Raw genomic sequence first — 18,845 nt, forward strand, 5'->3', positions numbered from 1 at the left:
AGCTTCGGGTCAACAAAACCTTATGGGAGACTTTAACTAGCCAGACATTTGCTGGTGGAACAACATTGCGGTTCACCTGACATCCATCAAGTTGCTGGAATGTGCAGAAGACTGCTTCCTCACACAGGTGTTGGGTGTGCCAGCCAGGAATGGGGCTCAGCTGGACTTACTACTCACTAAGAGAATCTGCTCTGAAATATCTCAGTTACTCACAGCTTTGGCTGCAGTGATCACAATATTGTGGAGTTTGGGATACTGCTGAGCAGAGTGAAGTTTAATTCCAGAGTAAAGGGTTTAGATTTTAGAAGAGCAAACTACAGCTTGGTCAGGGCTCAGTTGGAAGGGATCCTGTGGGAAGCTTGCATGGAGAATAAAGGAGCTGGTAAGTGCTGTGAGTTTTTCAAGGACACTGCTAGATAAGCAAGTATTCATCCCTTCTAAAGACAAGGGAAGTAGCTGGAGCAAGAGACCCCCTTGGCTTAACTGCTAGCTTCTGGGTCTGTTAAAATAAAAAAGTACCAGAGGTGGAAAACTGGAACATTACCTGTTGAAAATAACAAGGACGTTGCCAGGATATGCAGAGATGCAGTTAGGAGCACATAACCCAGGAGTGCAGTTCAGACTGGGATCCACCTGGCTGGAGAGAAGCCCTGTGGAAAGGGTCCTGGGGGACTTGGTGGATAAGAGGCTCAACGTGAGTGAGCAGTGTGATGCAGGGGCAAAGAAGGCCAATAGGATGCTGAGCTGCATTAACCAGGGCATCACCAGCAGAGATCAAGAAGTCATCACCCTGCTCTACTCAGCACTTGTTAGACCACACCTGGAGTACTGAGTTCAGTTTTGGCCCTGCTCTACAAAAAGGATGCAGACAGGCTGGAGAGGGTCCAGAGAATGTCCACAAGGATGATCAGAGGACTGGAGGATGTGCCATGTGAGGAGAGGCTGAGAAAGCTGCATTTGTTCATCCTTGAGAAGCGAAGGCTCAGGGGAGACTTCATTACCATGTTGCAGTACTTCAAGGGCGGCAACCAAGAAGTTACATGAAAAGACAAGGGGTGATGCGCACAAGTTGATCCAATTGGACACAAGAGGTAAATTTTTCACCATGAGGACAGTCAAACATTGGAATAGTCTCCTAAGGGAAGTGGTAGATTCTCCCACATTGGGCAGTTTTAAGTCTCAGATTGACGGGATGCTGAGGTATCTCATATAAACTATAGTAGTACCTAGAAAGGCTGGACCAGATGATCCTTGAGGTCCCTTCCAACCCCTGCCTTCTATGATTCTATGATTCTATCATTCTGTGATCTAAAGGGTAGGTGTCAGGAGGATGAGTCCTGTCTCTTTTCCACAGTGTCCAATGACAGGACAAGGGGCAATTAGCACAAGATGGAGCATAGGAGGTTCAAGTTAAACATAGAATCGTAGAATCACAGAATATCTTGTGTTGGAAGGGATCTCTAAAGCTCATCTAGTCCCTTAAATTCAGGATACTGTTCTGTTGCAGGGATTGGCCCTATTTCCCAAGTGTAGGCATTAACATTATAAACACTGGAAAAGGAAGCTAGTGTAAAAAGCAGTTGACATGAGTCAAAAGGACCAGAATTTTCTTTGCTTCTGTATTGCTTCTGTTTTACACCTTAGCCATTTCATTTGTGAATTATTAATTAAGGTCCAAGTGATTAGATTAGGCAAATTTGCTGACTCAAAACCTAACAGGAATGCAGGAAGAAATGAAAAGAAAAAAGCGTAGTAAATATGTAAAGCATTTTGCAATAAGATGATTTCTGCTAGGTCAAGGTAAGACATTTTTATTAGCTTGCACTAAACACATATGGCTGGAGTGATGAGTGCAAAATCAACCTTAGAAACCTCTGTATTCAACCTAGTACAGATGTTCAGAATAACACAGAAACAGGTGTCTTTATGGTTCCAAACACACTTTTGATACCTTTAACCAAAGTTAAATCTGCTGATAGAGTATAGACTTTTAAGGATTTTTACCTTAAGATATGAAGTGATGGCTTAGATCTTCTGACCAGGAGCAAGAGAAAAATGTTGAACTCATTACCCCAACTTCTACCTGAGCATCAGTATCCAGGTGTTCCTTGTACTCTCACTGACTCACTTGATTAGCTCCTGGAAAGACTCACCCATGTCCTCTCTGATAGGGAACATGTCTCCAGAGTATATTTTCCATGATTTTCATCTCCACTCAGCCCTGCATAACTGGAACGCAGAGTTTGCTGTTGGCACAGAACGCATTTTGCAAGCGATAACTGTTTAAGGGCAACTTTATAGGCAATATAGGTGAGAAGATCTGGGTTTACTGACTTCACTTCTGTTTGACTGGCAGGCTGCCAATAATGCAAAGAAAAGGGAGGGGTGGTGGGGAAATCAATCCTAAATTGCTGGCTTTCCTGGAGATTGAATTAGAAAGAAGCAAGTACAGAAGATAGTAATTGTCCTTAGTCCGTGTGGGGAGGTTCTCAGGTGTTTCTTGGGAGGGCATCCTCTAATCATTAACTTCTTACCAGGGGTCATGGGAGGTCCATTTGGCAGTCAGTTCCTATGACCAATCCTAACATGTTATTTATGATAAAAAAAGGAACTGGGAGCTTGGTAAACTTGGGAAATTCATGAAGAATTGCTTTCTTCTAAAACAAGTTCTCAAATTGAGTTGAAGATATTTAAGGGCCTCAGCTGAATAGACTGTGGGAAGTTTTCAGTAGGAATAGCGAAGCCAATAGTTGTTTGAAGAAAAGAAGGCAAAAATTACTAATTTGTGGCCATGGAAAGAAAAATTTAAAATATTAAGCACACTGAAATGTTTTTATTCAAAACTGAGCTATTTATTTTCCTGGGATGCCTTCACTTTGCTTGAGGTCACTTGAAACAAAAGTGGAGCTTTCAGTCTGAAAAAAATTAATGATGACTTCTACAGGTTCAATTTTTTTAAAAAAGAAAAATTTCAAAACAAGTAATTAAAAACTGCCTCTTTTCTGCAAGTGACTTTCATTTTCATGCATCAGCATATTCAGTGGAAAGATTTAAAACTCCTCAATCCCTTCATGAAGCATGCAAGATTCAAGCCAATATTATATATCTATTTTAAATTTGAAATTTTTGTTGTCTATACCCCTCTTACGGATACATATGACAGCTTAAAAAATGATTATGACTGTAAGTACCTCTATTTTTAAGATGCTTCAGGCTGAAATTAGAAAATGCTAAGAAACCTAGTTCCTTTACACCACAAAATTCAAGCATTTGGAATCAATTTGCTCTTTTGAAAATTCAGGCTGTTGTATATTTGGTGAAATGAAACAAAAAAAATTACTTCATTTACATAAAATGATGGATTGGTTTGGCATTAATAAAAAGTGGTTTAGGATGTAGCTTTTTTCTTGGAAGATAAAACAGCTTACAACGAAGTGTAACTTAATAAATAACTGTGTGAAGAATATTTTAAGGTTACATACAATGCTCATTCTTGCAATTTTTCCACAATTAATACATTTTGACTATCACCTCATTACCTTATCTGGAAAGCTAATAAATTACAAATGATGAGTATTTTTCATGACTCTGCATTTCGAGTTTATTATCAAGTTACTGCTAATATTTCAGTTGCCTCATTCAACTACCTGGAAAAATCAATATCTGATAGGACTCCATGGTGTGTAGCACAGTATATAAGGATGAGGTTAGCATTGCTCAGTCTCGATTTGTCACTTCAAACCATCTGACTAAGAAGTGACTCTCAAATCCTCACCATTTCAGCATTATCTGATTTGCAGGAATCCAAGACTTAAGTAACCATGTCCAGCCCCAGTGAGGCAGAACTCATTCACAGGTTTAAGGGGATTCCCTTTACCACTAGGTCGTCTCCAGAACTTTTAAATTCCTTGGATACTTTTGATGCTAGAGAAGATGACGTCCTTTTGGTTTCCTACCCCAAATCTGGTAAGTTCTACTTTTAGATGTTAGTTGCAAAAAGTCTCAATTGCTTGTTTCACGTTCTCTGCTTAAACTAGTTGGGAAATTGCTGTGTACAAGAAACTTGGAAGAATGTTTGAGGATGTGACTGTATTATTCTGTCAGTAAGGGTTCAAATTAGGAAAAAATAGGTGTCATTTATCTAAGTTTTGATTCTTTAATTGAAAATAATCTCAGGTGTTTTCATACTGGAAAGAAAATAAATATTTCTTGCTTGCAAGCAAAATCTGTACTTGAAGGATTTACCTGAGGCCTTTCTACATTCAATTATGAACAAGTACAGATCTGTATGAAGTTATATGTATGACTCTTGGCTGTAGATTTATTAATTTCTTATTCCCTCTCCCTCTGACTCAGTTGCACACAGAAGCACACACCAAAGAAGAAGCTCAGTCAGTAGTTTCCAAGTATACAGAGTCAAGATATTATGAGGAAAAAAAAAAAGCCACAGGTTATTCTAAAATAAATTGTAAAAATAATATAACCACCTTTCAGCTGACAAGCAGTTTTTCTAATTATACTGTTTTGGTACCAATAATAACACTTTTTACGTAGTTGCTTTGTACTTCAGTTATGGCTCTAATTTTTCCAGTATTTATACATTTGGAGGCAGTGGGATTGTTCAGTTATGAGAAGTTTCTTGAATCTAGGGGATTAGAAGCATCACTTGGGCACTAATAAGCAGTTTCTATATGCAAACTGCATGTTCCACATATTTTCTCAGTAACAAATCTTACTTTTTTTTTTTTTTTTTTTTTTTTTTTTTTTTTTTCCTCCCTTCTGCAGGCACTCACTGGCTTGCAGGAGTTATCACAAAGCTTTACAACACTCAAGTTACACTAACATCTCCCATTGAATTTGGTGACATTTCCAAACTGGAGGAGCTGAATAAACTCTCATCAAAAAGAATCATCCCAACGCACCTAGACTACCACATGTTACCTCCAAATTTTAAGAATAAAAAATGCAAGGTAAGGAAAAGAGATACAAAAGCAGTAAGATATGTTAAGTGTCTAATGAGAATCTATTTGCCTTGTTGAGTGTTAATAATTTTAAAATTATTTATAGTTTCCAGAAGTGTTTTCTCTAAATTTTGGAGACACAGCTGATCAGCAGTTGAAGGCAGTGTGAGCAGAGACTTGAGCAAGGAACTGGGTTCTGCATCCTGCTTCTGATTCCTATACTAGGCAGGCACCACATTAAATAGAACTTCAACATCTTTAAATCAAAAATATATCCTTAGGGATGGGGTGTGTTCTCATGGCCCCATTTTATAGTGACTGGAGCACTAGCTTAGAAAATAGTTACCTTGAGTTTTTATAGGCTGTTCTGGGGGGGGAATATATTCTGCTCCTCCCTGCTGAAGCTTCGTGCAGACTCTATAAAGTCAGCATTTCAGGATTACTCAGATGCAGACTTCTGAGACAAAGCTAGTTTGAATGGAAGGCCAAAATTTATGTTTGGCAGCTGTCCCATGAATGTTTATTAGTAAATGGTTTAATTTTGTAGATATATGAGATAGTATACTGACTCATGAGTTAAAATGAACATGGCATCTAATAAAACACAAACATTAACTAGGTGTAGCAAACAAAACATCTTCACATGGAATTATTTACTAACAACTCCTGCCTTCTACCTTCAAAATGTAAATACATTTCTATTTCAATGGTGTGGTCACCAAAGGAGGAGTTGTAAAGGAAAGGGTTTTGATGCTGCAAACTGCCTGTGAAAATGCTACATTTGCACATAGAGCACCTCTAAGATAATAAAATTAATAACCATATCATCTTCACTTACAGATGATATACATAAGCAGAAATCCAAAAGACACTGCAGTTTCCATGTATCATTACTACAGAGATAACCCAAATCTTCCCACTGTAGACACTTGGACTGCTTTCTTTGACTTGTTTGTAAAAGGAGATGGTAAGGATAATGTTATGTTTTCTTCTTGCAGTTTACATAAGCTTATTATGCACAGAAAGAGTTAAGAAATGTGAACTGTTTGAAAACTTCCACAGAACTCCTTATTAATGTGGCTTTAGTTAGGGGTTTTTTTCCAGGATAAATTCCAATGCCAAACTAAACAAGACCAATAACAGGATGCTATCTTCAGCCCTGCAAGGAGGCATTTGGATAAGTAGCTGCATTACTTAAGCACAACTGCTCTTTGCAGGTTGCTGCTCTTTGACATATCTCTTAAAAAACATTTCCACAGATAAGTCACTTACTTTATTTCTTCCCACAAAGGCTCTGAAACCCCTAACAATTTGTCGATTCTGATGTGGATTTGCCTGTGTTAAAACATTTCCAACCTTGTCTTGTGAACTGGAAAAACAGACAGTTCTCCATGTTTAATCTGTGATAGGGGAGGTATGTGTATACAGCTCCTCCCAAGCAGAGGTAAGGGCAGCTGGGCTCACTGCAGCCACTTCCTGTCCTCGAAGGGCAGCTGCTCCATTTGAAGGTGCTCAGCCAGCTCTACATGCCTCACTACTGTCCCAAAGTGCAGGCAATTTGGCACACAGAAAGACTGTTCCCAGGCTGCACTGAGAGCTATGCTTGCAGGGGTAGTGCCTTGTCCAGTCTTGAAGAAAGCCTTTGGTGGCCTTTCAAGGGGAGTCCAGATGCTTTCATAAAGCCTTTTTGCTTATGTGTTGTCTTAGTAGCAGGGTCCAAAGACCAAGGACAAAAATGAGTGGCCATGGTGGCCTGGAAGCTCACAACAGGACCATGTTGCAGTTATCCACTCCCGTTTTAGTGCTTTATTACTTCTGTGAGGACATGTGTTCCTGCTGTACAAACATAGTGACGATAACAGCAACAATGGTAGATCAGCTTGAAAACTTTGAAAGAGAAGTCCCATTGAGGTCATCATGGGCTTACATCAGAGCTCCAGCAGTCAATTTGTTTACTGGCTTGTGCTGCTCTTGGCTCATATCTTGTGTTCTTAGTTCAGAGCAGGCCTGAGGGACATTCTTCAGTGATTTGCAGGATCTAGACTTGTTTAATATCAACTCTGAACATACATTAGTGAAAGGAAGAAAAGAGGATTATATTAAATTTTAAAAGCATTTCCCGTTTGTCTGTAATTTAGTAGCCACCTTTTATTTTCTGTGTGCTTATATATGGCATAAAAAGATAACAGTTGGTTACAGCATAAATTTACTTAAGAGTTTGTGTGTAGAGAAGTCATCATTTTCCTAATAGAAACACAGGAAGTTTCTGCTGCTTGATTCAGATCCTGTAGTACTCTTGCAGCATTAATCTCCCTTAGAACAAGGATGAGGACACACAGACACAACTGTGATACTGACCCTGGAGTCTCCAAGGCTGTATGCTGTACCCCTGAAGCCAACAGGGCTATTCTATGCTACTGTTGGCCACAACTCCAGTGTGTTGGAGCAGGGCAACAGGGTTTAATTGTACACCCTGGAGCATACATGCCTTGCAGTTAGATGGTGCTTTATGTCCAGGAGATAGCTACAGATTCAAGCATTCAACAAAATACTTAATTTCAACTCAAAGTTTGCAACCAAAATTATGCCCATTACAATATTGTACTTTTCTGGGAGCAGTTATAAAGCAAAGCCACAGTTATGGAGAACATTGGCTGTGACTGCTCTGTCTAAGCCTCTTCTCCTCACCCTACAGGAGGTTTCCAACTCATCTTTCAATGCAGTCCATCTTGCCCTTCCACCAGAAGGCTCAGAATTTTGGTTTTTAAAAGAAAGGCAAAAATCAGTTCTCCTCCCATGGCTCAGCAAAAGTAGCATTCAGACAAAATAATGAACAGGAGTCAAATACAGAATAATAAGTTCTCTACATTGTTGGTTGTGTGATGTATTTGCATTATAAGTTACTAACATCGTTCGTCTTTAACATTTAAAAGTAACATAGATTGTTCTCTGCTGGGACAAAATAGAGCTAACAACAGTGTGCTCCATTTAACAGGCTCCTTATTTAACTTCCTAGTGAAGCATATTTCTAGCTAGTGGTACATCCTAGGAAGGGTTCATTCCTCTAAATGTGTGAGGTACAGGCAGAGTTCTTTAGGAATAAAGTTTATATGAATCTCTTTTAATGGGTTTTCTTTTCAGTTGTCTGTGGATCTTGGTTTGATCATTTCCTAAGTTGGGAAGAACATGAAAATGACAAAAACATCCTGTTTTTGTTCTATGAAGACATGAAGAAGGTAAACATGCTCTCTGATCTTTTTTCAGAAACATTACCTGTAAGTTAACATCATAAAAATGTCAAAGAGCAAATTATAATGAAAAAGTAGAAAGAAGGAAAATGTTAATGTATTTCTTTGGGTGCATTTCATATTTGTGTAGATCTTGATATCAATGAGCTAACTCTGACTACACAAGTTTACCAAATCCTGTGAGAATTGCACTTAATAGATGCAGGAGATGGGACACATATTACATGATTTCCCCCAGGCTACAGGAAGAATTTTAAGCTCTTTGCTCTTGGTCCTCTGGAAAGACCAACCAAGGACATCTGTTGAAGACCACAGATGAACCTGTTATGCCTGACGTTTCTGGTGACATTTTCAAAAAGTGACATACAACAACAGAACTACTTATGGTCAGTGGGACTCATTCTGGATGTAATTTCTAAGCACATTGAAGAACAGGAGGTTATTGGGAGTGATCAACATGGATTTACCAAGGGTAAATCATGCTTGACCAATCTGATAGCCTTCTATGATATCATAAGTGGTTGACTGGATGAGGGGAGAGCAGCAAATGTCATCTACCTTGACTTCAGCAAGGCTTTTGACACTGTCTCCCATAACATTCTCATCAGGAAACTGAGGGAGTGTGGGCTAGACAAGTGGACAATGAGGTGGATTGAGAGCTGGCTGTGTGACAGATCCCAGGGGGTTGTGATTAACAGAGCAGGGTCGAGCAGGAGGCCTGTAACCAGTGGTGTCCTCCAGGGATCAATACTTGGTCCAGTCTTACTCAACATAATCATCAATGACCTGGGCGAGGGCACAGAGTGTATCCTCAGCAAGTTCGCTGATGATACCGAACTGGGAGGGGTGATGACACTCCAGAGGGCTGTGCTGCCATCCAGTGTGACCTGGACAGGTTGGAGAGCTGGGCAGAGAAGAATCTAATGAGGTTCAGCAAGGGCAAGTGTAGGGTCCTGCAACTGGGCAGGAAGAACCCCATGCACCAATACAGGATAGGGATGGACCTGCTGGAAAGTAGTTCTGAGGAAAAGGATCTGGGAGACCTGGAGACCTGGGAGACAGAAAATTATCCATGAGCCAGCAAAGTGCCCTTGGTGCCAAGAAGGCCAATGGAATCCTGAGGTGCATAAGGACAAGTGTGGCCAGTAGGTCAAGAGAGGTCATTCTCCCCCTCTACTCTGCCCTGGTGAGGCCACATCTGGAGAACTGGGTCCAGTTCTGGGCTCCCCAGTTCAAGAGACACAGGGAGCTTTGGGAGAGAGTCCAGCGGAGGGCAAAAAAGATGCCTGGGGGATTGGAGCATCTCCCTTACGAGGAAAGGCTGAGAGACCTGGGATTCTTCAGCCTGAAGGAAAGAAAGCTGAGGTGAGACCTTATTAATGCCTACAAGTATCTAAAGGCTGGGTGCAAGGAGAGTGGGGCCAGACTCTTTTCAATAGTTTGCAGTGACAGGACAAGGGGCAACAGGCACAAGCTGGAACAGAAGAAGTTCCATTTAAATATGAGGCAAAACTTTTTTACAGTTAGGGTGACAGAGTGCTGGGACAGGCTGCCCAGGGAGGTTGTGGAGTCCCCTTCTCTGGAGATATTGAAGACCCACCTGGATGCAGCCCTGAGTAATGTGCTCTAGGGGATTCTGCTTTAGCAGGGGAGTTGGACTGGATGATCTCTACAGGTCCCTTCCAACTCTAACAATTCTGTGATTCCGTGATTCCGTGACTTGTGTTCCCAATCAAGAAGAAAATTAGAGGCTGGGGTAGGAAAAAGTTTTTATTACAGGAAATTATTGAAAACTCAAATATCAACATACCTTTCAGAGAGTGAATTTTTTGGTGCATAGAAAACACTTTCTAGTGTTACCATTAAAAGAGGTTTTTTTCTGAAAACAGTAACAACAAAACCCTCACAAAAACCCAAGCAAACAACAACAAACAAAACAAAACAAACCCCCGAAACCCACAAAACAGCAAACATAAAAAGAACCCCACAAAAACAAACAAAAAAACCCAACCCACAACCAAAAAACCAGAGACCAAACTATTACAAGGAAAATAAACAAGTCATTTTGTATCCTGATTTCCTTGTTGGATTTCTAGATATATCACATTCAATGAAATAAGCTACTTCTACAGACCAAGCTTTTAGTATTTCTCTATCCCCAGTGAAATAATTCCGAGTGACAGGAGAACACTTTTCCTGAACTAGGAGTAAAATTGGCAATGCAACTATATCCAGTATCACCTACTCAGCATGTATTAATTTCTGTGTGTATTGTACTGTACCTGCCATCTACACAGCCTAATGACGTGTTTAGCTTTGCTTGAAAGAAAATATGTGTGATAAACTTGATAAATAATAAAAAGGATCATTTCATATCAACTAAAAGGCTGATAATTGGCTTGGAAATATAAAAGCTTTATTTTTCTTGTACCTCAGGATCTGCCTAAGATTGTAAAGGAAATTAGTCTGTTCCTGGATTTATATGTCAGTGACAATGATGTCCAAGACATCTGCAAGAAGTCCTCTTTCTCAGAGATGAAGAGTGACACGGAAAAGGAGAACAGTGATCCCAGTCATACTGTTTGTTCACTGACATCCAACAGGAAGCTGATTTTCAGAAAAGGTAAGGTGCCTGGGTGGGGCTTAAAGCGGCAGGAGTGGGAACCCAGCCAGAAGGCTGCAGTCCAGATATTTTCTGGGCTGTAGTGACACTTTGGGTCAACCCCAGGAAGCAGGAACAGGAGCCTTCAGTTTGAAGCCATCTTAAAAACCACTTTGTTTTTAAGTTCTTGGTTTGCAAACGCTAGAGAAACATAGAGGAGCATGAACAGCAGTCTGGCTAATAATGCTCTGTGGGTGCTTATGAGCTAAAAGGAAAGGGTCATGAAGCATTACGCTTTATCTGTCTTTTTTTATCTAAAAGCTGGCCACCTCAGTCTTTTACAACATGTTCCCTGTGATATCACCTGCGAAGGTCACTCAGTTTGCTAGAATGAGAAAGAGACAGACACATTGTGTACAAAAGAGACTTGCTAGTAGCCTTTATCCTCTCCTACCACGTCTTACTTCCTGAAACATTCCTGAAAAAAGAATATGCTGACAATGACAACAGGGAAAGAATTAATGACTCGATCACCTCATGGCCTTCGGACCTTGGCCAACCTGGAATCCATAGTAACATCTTCAACAGTGCTTAGCTCAGATGTGACTTAGAAATACTTGCAGGAGCTGTTTTCTTGCTGACATTTCAGAATCTTCCTCAAATTTGGATAGTACGTCAACCAAAACCATCATATTTATTTTTACTCAGTTTTTGAACAATAATTGACATTTTAAAACTAAATGTTTCAATTAAGAAAAAGTTGTTTTCATTTATAAGTAGAGAAATGGTACATTGCACTAATTCAGAATGTGTTTACCAGTGAGCTGAACCAAATGCTGAAATCCAATCTGTCGGCAAGAAGCAAACAAATAAACAAAAAACTCAGATACACTTTTCTAAGTCAGTGAACTTTGACAAAGCTATGTTGAAAAATTTGAAAAATCCCAGCACTTTCCCTGCCATATAGTTCCTGTGTGAATCCCAGGTTTTTAGCCAGTTTAGAGAACATGTATGTATATAATTCTTTGGGCTCTCTTTTCTTGTCCTCCTTGTTCAGAATACTGTTTTCAGTTAGGAGTTTTGGGATGCAGGGTCTTTGGAGAATGCATGAGGGGAAACTGTAAACATTGTCTCACAAAAACACATTGGTTTAAAAAACGATTCCCTGATTACTCAAACTGGATAGCAGTTCATTGATCAGGTTACTCAGTCCTAAGTTTTTAGGAGTCTTCTTTAGTCAATGAAGAGATACAGCTACATTTGGGGCACCTCTCATTTGATGAGTGTTAGATCTTGACTCAGATGAAATTAATTTCAGCTAGGATGTAAACTTTTCACTCTACTGTGAAAGAGTCCAGGTAGAGACCTTTAACTGCATACATTTAAGGTGCAGCAAGATACCTCTCTGCTGAGATGATGAAGAGCTCCAACTCCATATAGCAAATTTGCTGGTTTTCATGTACCACTTAGTTTTGTTGGTATTAAATGAGTCTGAGGGCTTAACACTCTTTCAGGATGATGATCCAGCTGTTTCCATCCAAGTTTCACCAGACCAATAAAACAATTACTCATTATCATGACATACCAAAGAGATATGGTTATTTATCTATTAATAAACTGTGCCAACTGCAACATTAACAAAACTGGGCTGCTTTTAAATAGTTTTCTGCACTATGTATTGCTAACCTCACTGTTTTTATTCTGTCTCTGTTCTCCTAGGTGCTGTTGGTGATTGGAAGAACCATTTCACTCCAAAACAGAACCGAAGGTTTGAAGAGATATTTAATGAAAAAATGAAACTCAGCAAGATGGCAAAAAGTCTTACCTATGAGTTCTGACTCCATGTGAAGAACAGTACCCAGTAATCAACAAACACAGATAGAGTAATTGGTGGGAAATTCTGAATGGAGGCTCCCATTCAGTTTACTGTCCTCCCAACTGAAAGAATTGTAAACATGAGATTTTGAGGACAAGAAAATTCTGACACTATGGCAGAGCTGAACTCAGTTTTCAGTGGGCAAATGCAGATGGTTTTACAGAGTCAGGTGACAGATCCATTTTTTCTACAACCAAATCTACTTTATCATTTATTTATTTTTTGCTCTGTGGGGATACAAATGGACTTCTTAGATCTGATTTAGAAATTTTACCCAAGATGTTAAAAAAAACCCTAAAACCCAAACCTGTAAGAACTTGAATATATAAAAAGTCTAAAAACACATCATAAGAAAATGACCAAAGATTTGACCCCATACTCACTCTCTCCTTGGAAAAGGATTTGAAAAGTGCTTATCTTATTTGATTTTGTTATTGATACTGAAGTTGAAAGCTGCAGCAGTACATTTGAAGATCTGAATTGAAGTGTGTTTGTAAAATGCCTTTATTTTGTTTTTACACTATGTAGGTCTTTGATATAACTTATTTCTGGGTTAAGCACTGTATAGTGCTTGTGTTTTAAATGCAACTGATACAAATCCATGTGAACTCCTGCACCACATGTTGGGGAACTACTAATGTGGGTTTTTTCTGTTTGACTTTTGTCCTGCAAAATGCTTGTTTCCAGTGTTTTGATGAGAAACATTTTACTTCACAATCCTTGTGCAATGGAACTCAACTGCAGCAAATAAACTGCTGCTCAGACACATTTTAACCTGAACACAACTTATTTATTTACTCTGCCCCGATAAGACAGATTTTCCAAGAATCATCTGTCTGTGTTCACATCTGAGGAACTGTTCTAGGAACCCAGTGAAGACTTCTGATTTTATTCTGTGGTGTGTTTTCTGTCCTCACCTTAAGTTGGCTCTGCAGGCTGCCTTTAAGGATTCTACTCCCCAAACTAGTTCTCCCCAGTCATACAATTCCAAGGCACAGCAGGCAGAAAAATCACAGCAAAAGTTGATTGGAAAGGAAGTCATGTAGACAAGCATGGCTACTCTGCTTTGACTCCCTGAGGGCCCTGAAGGTACACATCTGTAAGACAAGCTCACCCTCTGGGTGTGTTGCTTCTGAAAAGCTGAGGTATGGCCTTATTTCCAGTGAACATTAATGCTCTCTTTAGCCACACACCTCACAGTAGCCACAGAGCCCTTACATTTCATACCCTGCTTGTGCCAGCTGACATCAGTACCTACCGATTTTGCATCTGCACAAAAGATTCATAAGTTTTGTGTTGAAAGGATCAGTGAGAGAAAAGCCTCTTCATCTGCAGTCCCTTGCCAACTCAACTCATTTACCAACTCAACACACTTTAAGGGAGATGCTGGCATAAGCACTGTTGTATGCAAATAATCCATTTGGAAATCAGAATTTTGTTTATGATGCTTTGCTCTTCTGACACTAAAGTATCTTTCCCTCATTCTAAAATACCACAGACCACCATCTCCCTCATTTTATTTAGCTGTCGCTCTTCCACTATTAATAAGTGGCAAGAGATAAGCTACTGAAGATGTTTGAACATTTTATTTTAAAAACATTTTTTATAGCCCTTTGAGTATAGAAAAAAGCCAAAGGGTCTTTGGGAAAAAAAGGGTTGCAAGTAAGTCATTAACTGAGCTGAGAAGACTGATTTAAGCAGCATCTATATGTATATTCACAATATAAAACTGTGTGAGAAGGGACAGGGTGAGGACATGCCATGTGGATCAATGATGGGGTTAAAGCATATAGTCCTGAACTGGCCAAAGGGATTAGAATATGAAGTCTTGAGTGTGAAGTACCTCTCAGTAATGTTTTGTACAGCATTTTTAATTTCCAAGTGGTTTAAATACAGATTTACTCAAGCTTTACACAACGCAGCTACAACTCAGATACAGTGCAGCAACTGTGTGGCAGTAATAGCCTGAGAAAGCAATGAGCTTCTGCCAGTAAAACTGCAGGGCAGCAGAGCTATCATAGGCACCAGCATTGCCCAGTACAGTTGCAGACAGCATAGCACAACTTGCCTATGTCAGAGGTCCAGAAAGCTAAGCTGGGCACTCTTACTAAAGGATGGAGGCATGAGATGATAGCTACTGGCAACCAGGGTCTCCCAGACGTTGCTACACCTACCCATTTCTTTCATCTTGCTCTCCCCACTGTGCTGCTACTCTCCCTCCCCTTCCTGTGACTGTAGCAGAAGGATTCAAACTGAATTTTTCATGGAATTGTCAATCTGGTTTCACAAGTCATTTTAGAAGGTCATGGAGATGTTAAAAAATTTTCACAACTTGTAAGATGTTGTTAAAAAGTCTCTTCCCCTCTCCATTTTTCTTTCTTTTTTTCTATGGCAGTTAAAACTTTTGGAGAGAAATTTCAGCCTTACAAAGTAAAAAAATACAGGTCCAAAATGTACCTAGACCACAGCAATACCCGGCTTGGAAGAAACGATGCTCTGTCCAATCTCTATTACACATAAATGGCTACAATACTGATTTCTTATTTGGTTTATGTATTCTACATTCTTGAGTAAGGGTTTTTCTCAAGATTGATTCAGAGAGGACAGCATGAAACATTTATGCCACCAGAGCTGAGTCACGAGGCTTCTAACTGCTCTTGTTAGTCTGCTTTGCTTGCTGGCCATTGGGTCAAATGAAACAGAGAGCAAGAGGTGGGGGGAGGGCAGAAGGGCCAGAAGCAGGGCTGGAACTCTTGAGAGAGTAAAGTGTGAATTCCTTCAAGGACCTTTTCCCTGAAAACATAATATAACTATCTTCTAAAGTAGCCCTCAGAGAGGAAAAGGTGCACAGATAAACATCCTAGCAACCTGACCTTAAGTCACATTAGTTCTGATTCAAAGAGTTTGATGCATAAAGCAGTTCCTTGGAGGAAAACAATGTGTGGCGAAAAAATCTCTCTGAATAGCTTCAGGAGTGCCTTGTAGAACATGCAAATGAGTTTGGAGAAGTGAGGCAGCAAAAGAAACTTGAGTCAGTTCTGGTAATCTTTGAGGCAGGACTTTGAAGTCATTTCATGACTGGAATGTGGTAATGGAGAACTGTGTACTTTTAGAACATATTGAGCTTAACCCAGGGGGAGATTATGAAGCTTATGGGCAAGAGTTAAGGGACATGCAAACATGGGTGATACAGTTGTGGGCATCTACTACAGACCACCAAACCAAGAAGTTGTTGACAAGGCCTTCTAGAAGCAGCTGGAAGTAGCCTCAAGATGACGTGCCCTGGTGCTCATGAGTGACTTCAATCACCTTGATATTAGTTGGAAAGATCACACAGCCAGGCATATCCAGTCCAAAAGCTTCCTGCAGTGCATTGATAACTTTCTGCTGCAGGTGGTTGAAGAGCCAACAAGGAGAGGTGCAATGCTGGACCTTGTATTAACAGAGAAGGTCTAGCCATGGATGTTAAGGTTGGGGGCAGTCTTGGCTGGGGTGCATTAGGAAAGGTGTGTCCAGCAAGTTGAGGGAGGTTCTCCTGCCCCTCTACTCTGCCCTGGTAAGACCACACCTGGAGTACTGTGTCCAGTTCTGGGCTCCCAGCTCAAGAGAGAGACAGGGATCTACTGGAGACAGTCCAATGGAGAGCTCCAAGGATGATTAAGGGACTTAAACATGTCTTCTATGAAGAAAGGCTGAGAGAACTGGGGCTGCTAAGTCTTGAGGAGAAGGCTGAGAGGGGATGTTATTAATGTCTATAAATATCTGAGGGGTAGGTGACAAGAGGAAGGGGCCAGTCTCTTTTCAGTGGTGCCCAGTAATGAGACAAGGAACAATGGGTATAAGCTAGAACATAGGAAGTTCCACCTCAACATGAGGAGAAACTTCTTTACTGTGAGGGTGAGAAAACAGTGGAACAGGCTGCCCAGAGAGGTTGTGGAGTCTCTTTTGCTGGAGACTTTCCACATGGATGCATTTCTGTGTGGCCTAGCCTTGGTGACCCTGCTTTGGCAGGGGGGTTGGACTAGATGATCTCCAGAGGTCCCTTCCAATCCCTAACATTCTATGATTCTAAGCCAGAAATCATTAGAAAAATAAAGAAGATATCAGAACATCATCTGATGGGCTTCTGCAGTGGGTCTAAGTAGAGCAGAGATGCTCAGGGGATCAAGCAAGGGCTTACTTAACCATCTGTCAGCTGGAAAAGTAAATGTGAAGTACCAGAAGAAATTTTCATGGGACTTGCTGACGCTGCTGAGAAAGGAAAGTCAGTCACATATCACAGATGAAGGGCAAAGGGCACTCCTGCTTCAAAAACCCAGTGGGGATGGGACAGGAGGAATCCAGCCTAACAGAAAGGGCTGAGTGTGGGGGTGGAGGTGTTTACTGAAAGACCATGTTCAGAAAGGTCACTCTGTCACCAGACCAGCCTCACAGGTGACCACAGTCCACCTCTTTTCAAGGGACAAGCAACCATGACAGACAATTTCACAGCAACTTCTGTTAACTCTGACAGGAGACACTCCTCCCTTTCCCTGAATCTGTTTACCTGTCCTGCAAACCTCAGAGAATAAACTGTAGGAAAGGACAGTGAAAGATGGTGGATGTGTGTGGTGAGACGTTGCCCTTCCCAGGTTCCTGAGGAAGAGGCTTCTCCTTGGCCAAGCAGAGAGGAGCAGTTGCAGCCTTGCAGTGCCTTGCAGCCCCAACAGGGAGGGAGGGAGCAGGAGCACCTGACAGCTACTTGAGTAAAAACACACAGTGACAGAAAAGGTGGAAGTCACAAATTGCGTTGTGTCCCTCCTTTCAGCCTCTTTCCAAATTTGTCCTTCAGGCCAGTGCTAAGCGGAGGAACAGTCACCTTGGAATGACGGCAATCCCACAGCACCAGGGACTATCCATGCTGGAGTGAGTCCTGCAGCCACCCAGGCTTTCTGCCAGCAAAACGGGAACCCGCCTCTGACAGGAACAGAAATGGTTGCTCTTTGCTGACATCTATTGACTGCAGTGTTTTAACTGCAAAGCTCTGTACAAGACAGGCAACAGTTTTCTTAGGATGATACAGGGCTCAAAAGCAGAAGCACACTGAAGTGAATCAGACACAGGTTTGAGAGGAGCAGGTCTGTCTCAGGGTACCTAGGGACAGGCCTGATGCACAGCCTGCTCATGAAGTCCTTCATTTCTGACACCCAGAGTCTGCCAGGATGTACCTGGGAACGATCAATCCACACCACTCAGAATCCACTAACAGCCACAGCAGACACAGGATTCTGTCTCTGTCTTTTGTGACCTTGGTAAACTACTTAGACGTAATCCAACAGCCAGGTAGTATCACTGTGCTGCTCAAGCTGCAGTTAGTTGCCTAGCTACTGAAGAGGGATGAGGAATTAATCAGTCTAGCATTGCCTACTGGCTAAATTCAGGATTTACCCACATTACAATTAAAAAAGCAAATGACAAAACCAGAAACGGCAGGATTTCATTGGCAGATGAATGAAATGCAATATAAAGGTAGCTCATATATCTGTCTGCTATCCAAGGTCAGACACCAATGACAGCAGCTTGACTGAAGGAGCCCAGATTTCAAATTCCCCAGCTTCTCAGCAGGGACATCAATGCAGATGCACTGCAAGGAACAGATCCAGCTAGCTCATTGTTGTCTACAATGCCATCCACTGACTGCAACTTTACCCTGAAAACCCCTGATAATCTCTTGGCTTTCATTATAAATCAAATATGTGCTTTCTTCAAACAAACAAATAAGAAACCTGGGGGACCTCAGCTCTTACGAGCTGCAAGGTGCACAATTACATGAAGCCAGTGTATGAAGCCTACAAGAGCAAGAATTAAAAAGCAGAACAGCTTGCAGACAGCCCACAGTTTTTTTGTACAGTGAGTGCACAAAGACACAAGGATGCTGATACACTGATGTGGTGAGTCAGGACTAGGGCTTGTTTTAGAGTCATTGGAACTACTGCTCATAAAACCCACTCATACTCCAATCTGATGCAAGTGTAGCTCCAGCTGCTCTAAAAGGACGCATGGCAGCTACTTGAATCCAAAGGCAGATAATGATAAACACTCAGAATAAATCTCTACGTTAATTAGGTCAAGTGAATGGGGGTGTTTTATATTTGTCCTGATAGGATTATTTCATCCCA

At 41.0% G+C, this 18,845-nt stretch overlaps 1 protein-coding gene across 1 annotated transcript; it reads left to right on the forward strand.

The window, feature by feature from the left end:
* The first annotated feature begins 3,821 nt into the window (after positions 1-3,821).
* On the forward strand, positions 3,822-12,649 carry LOC104393511 (sulfotransferase 6B1-like). The gene is made up of 6 exons (XM_010003013.1): positions 3,822-3,966; positions 4,786-4,970; positions 5,802-5,928; positions 8,103-8,197; positions 10,646-10,832; positions 12,531-12,649. The coding sequence occupies exons 1-6, from the start codon at positions 3,822-3,824 to the stop codon at positions 12,647-12,649; spliced, it is 858 nt and encodes a 285-aa protein (XP_010001315.1).
* The last annotated feature ends 6,196 nt before the right edge of the window (positions 12,650-18,845 follow it).

This window comes from Chaetura pelagica, unplaced genomic scaffold, assembly GCF_000747805.2.
Source record: "Chaetura pelagica isolate M959 unplaced genomic scaffold, ChaPel_1.0 scaffold117, whole genome shotgun sequence".
NCBI lineage: Eukaryota > Metazoa > Chordata > Aves > Apodiformes > Apodidae > Chaetura > Chaetura pelagica.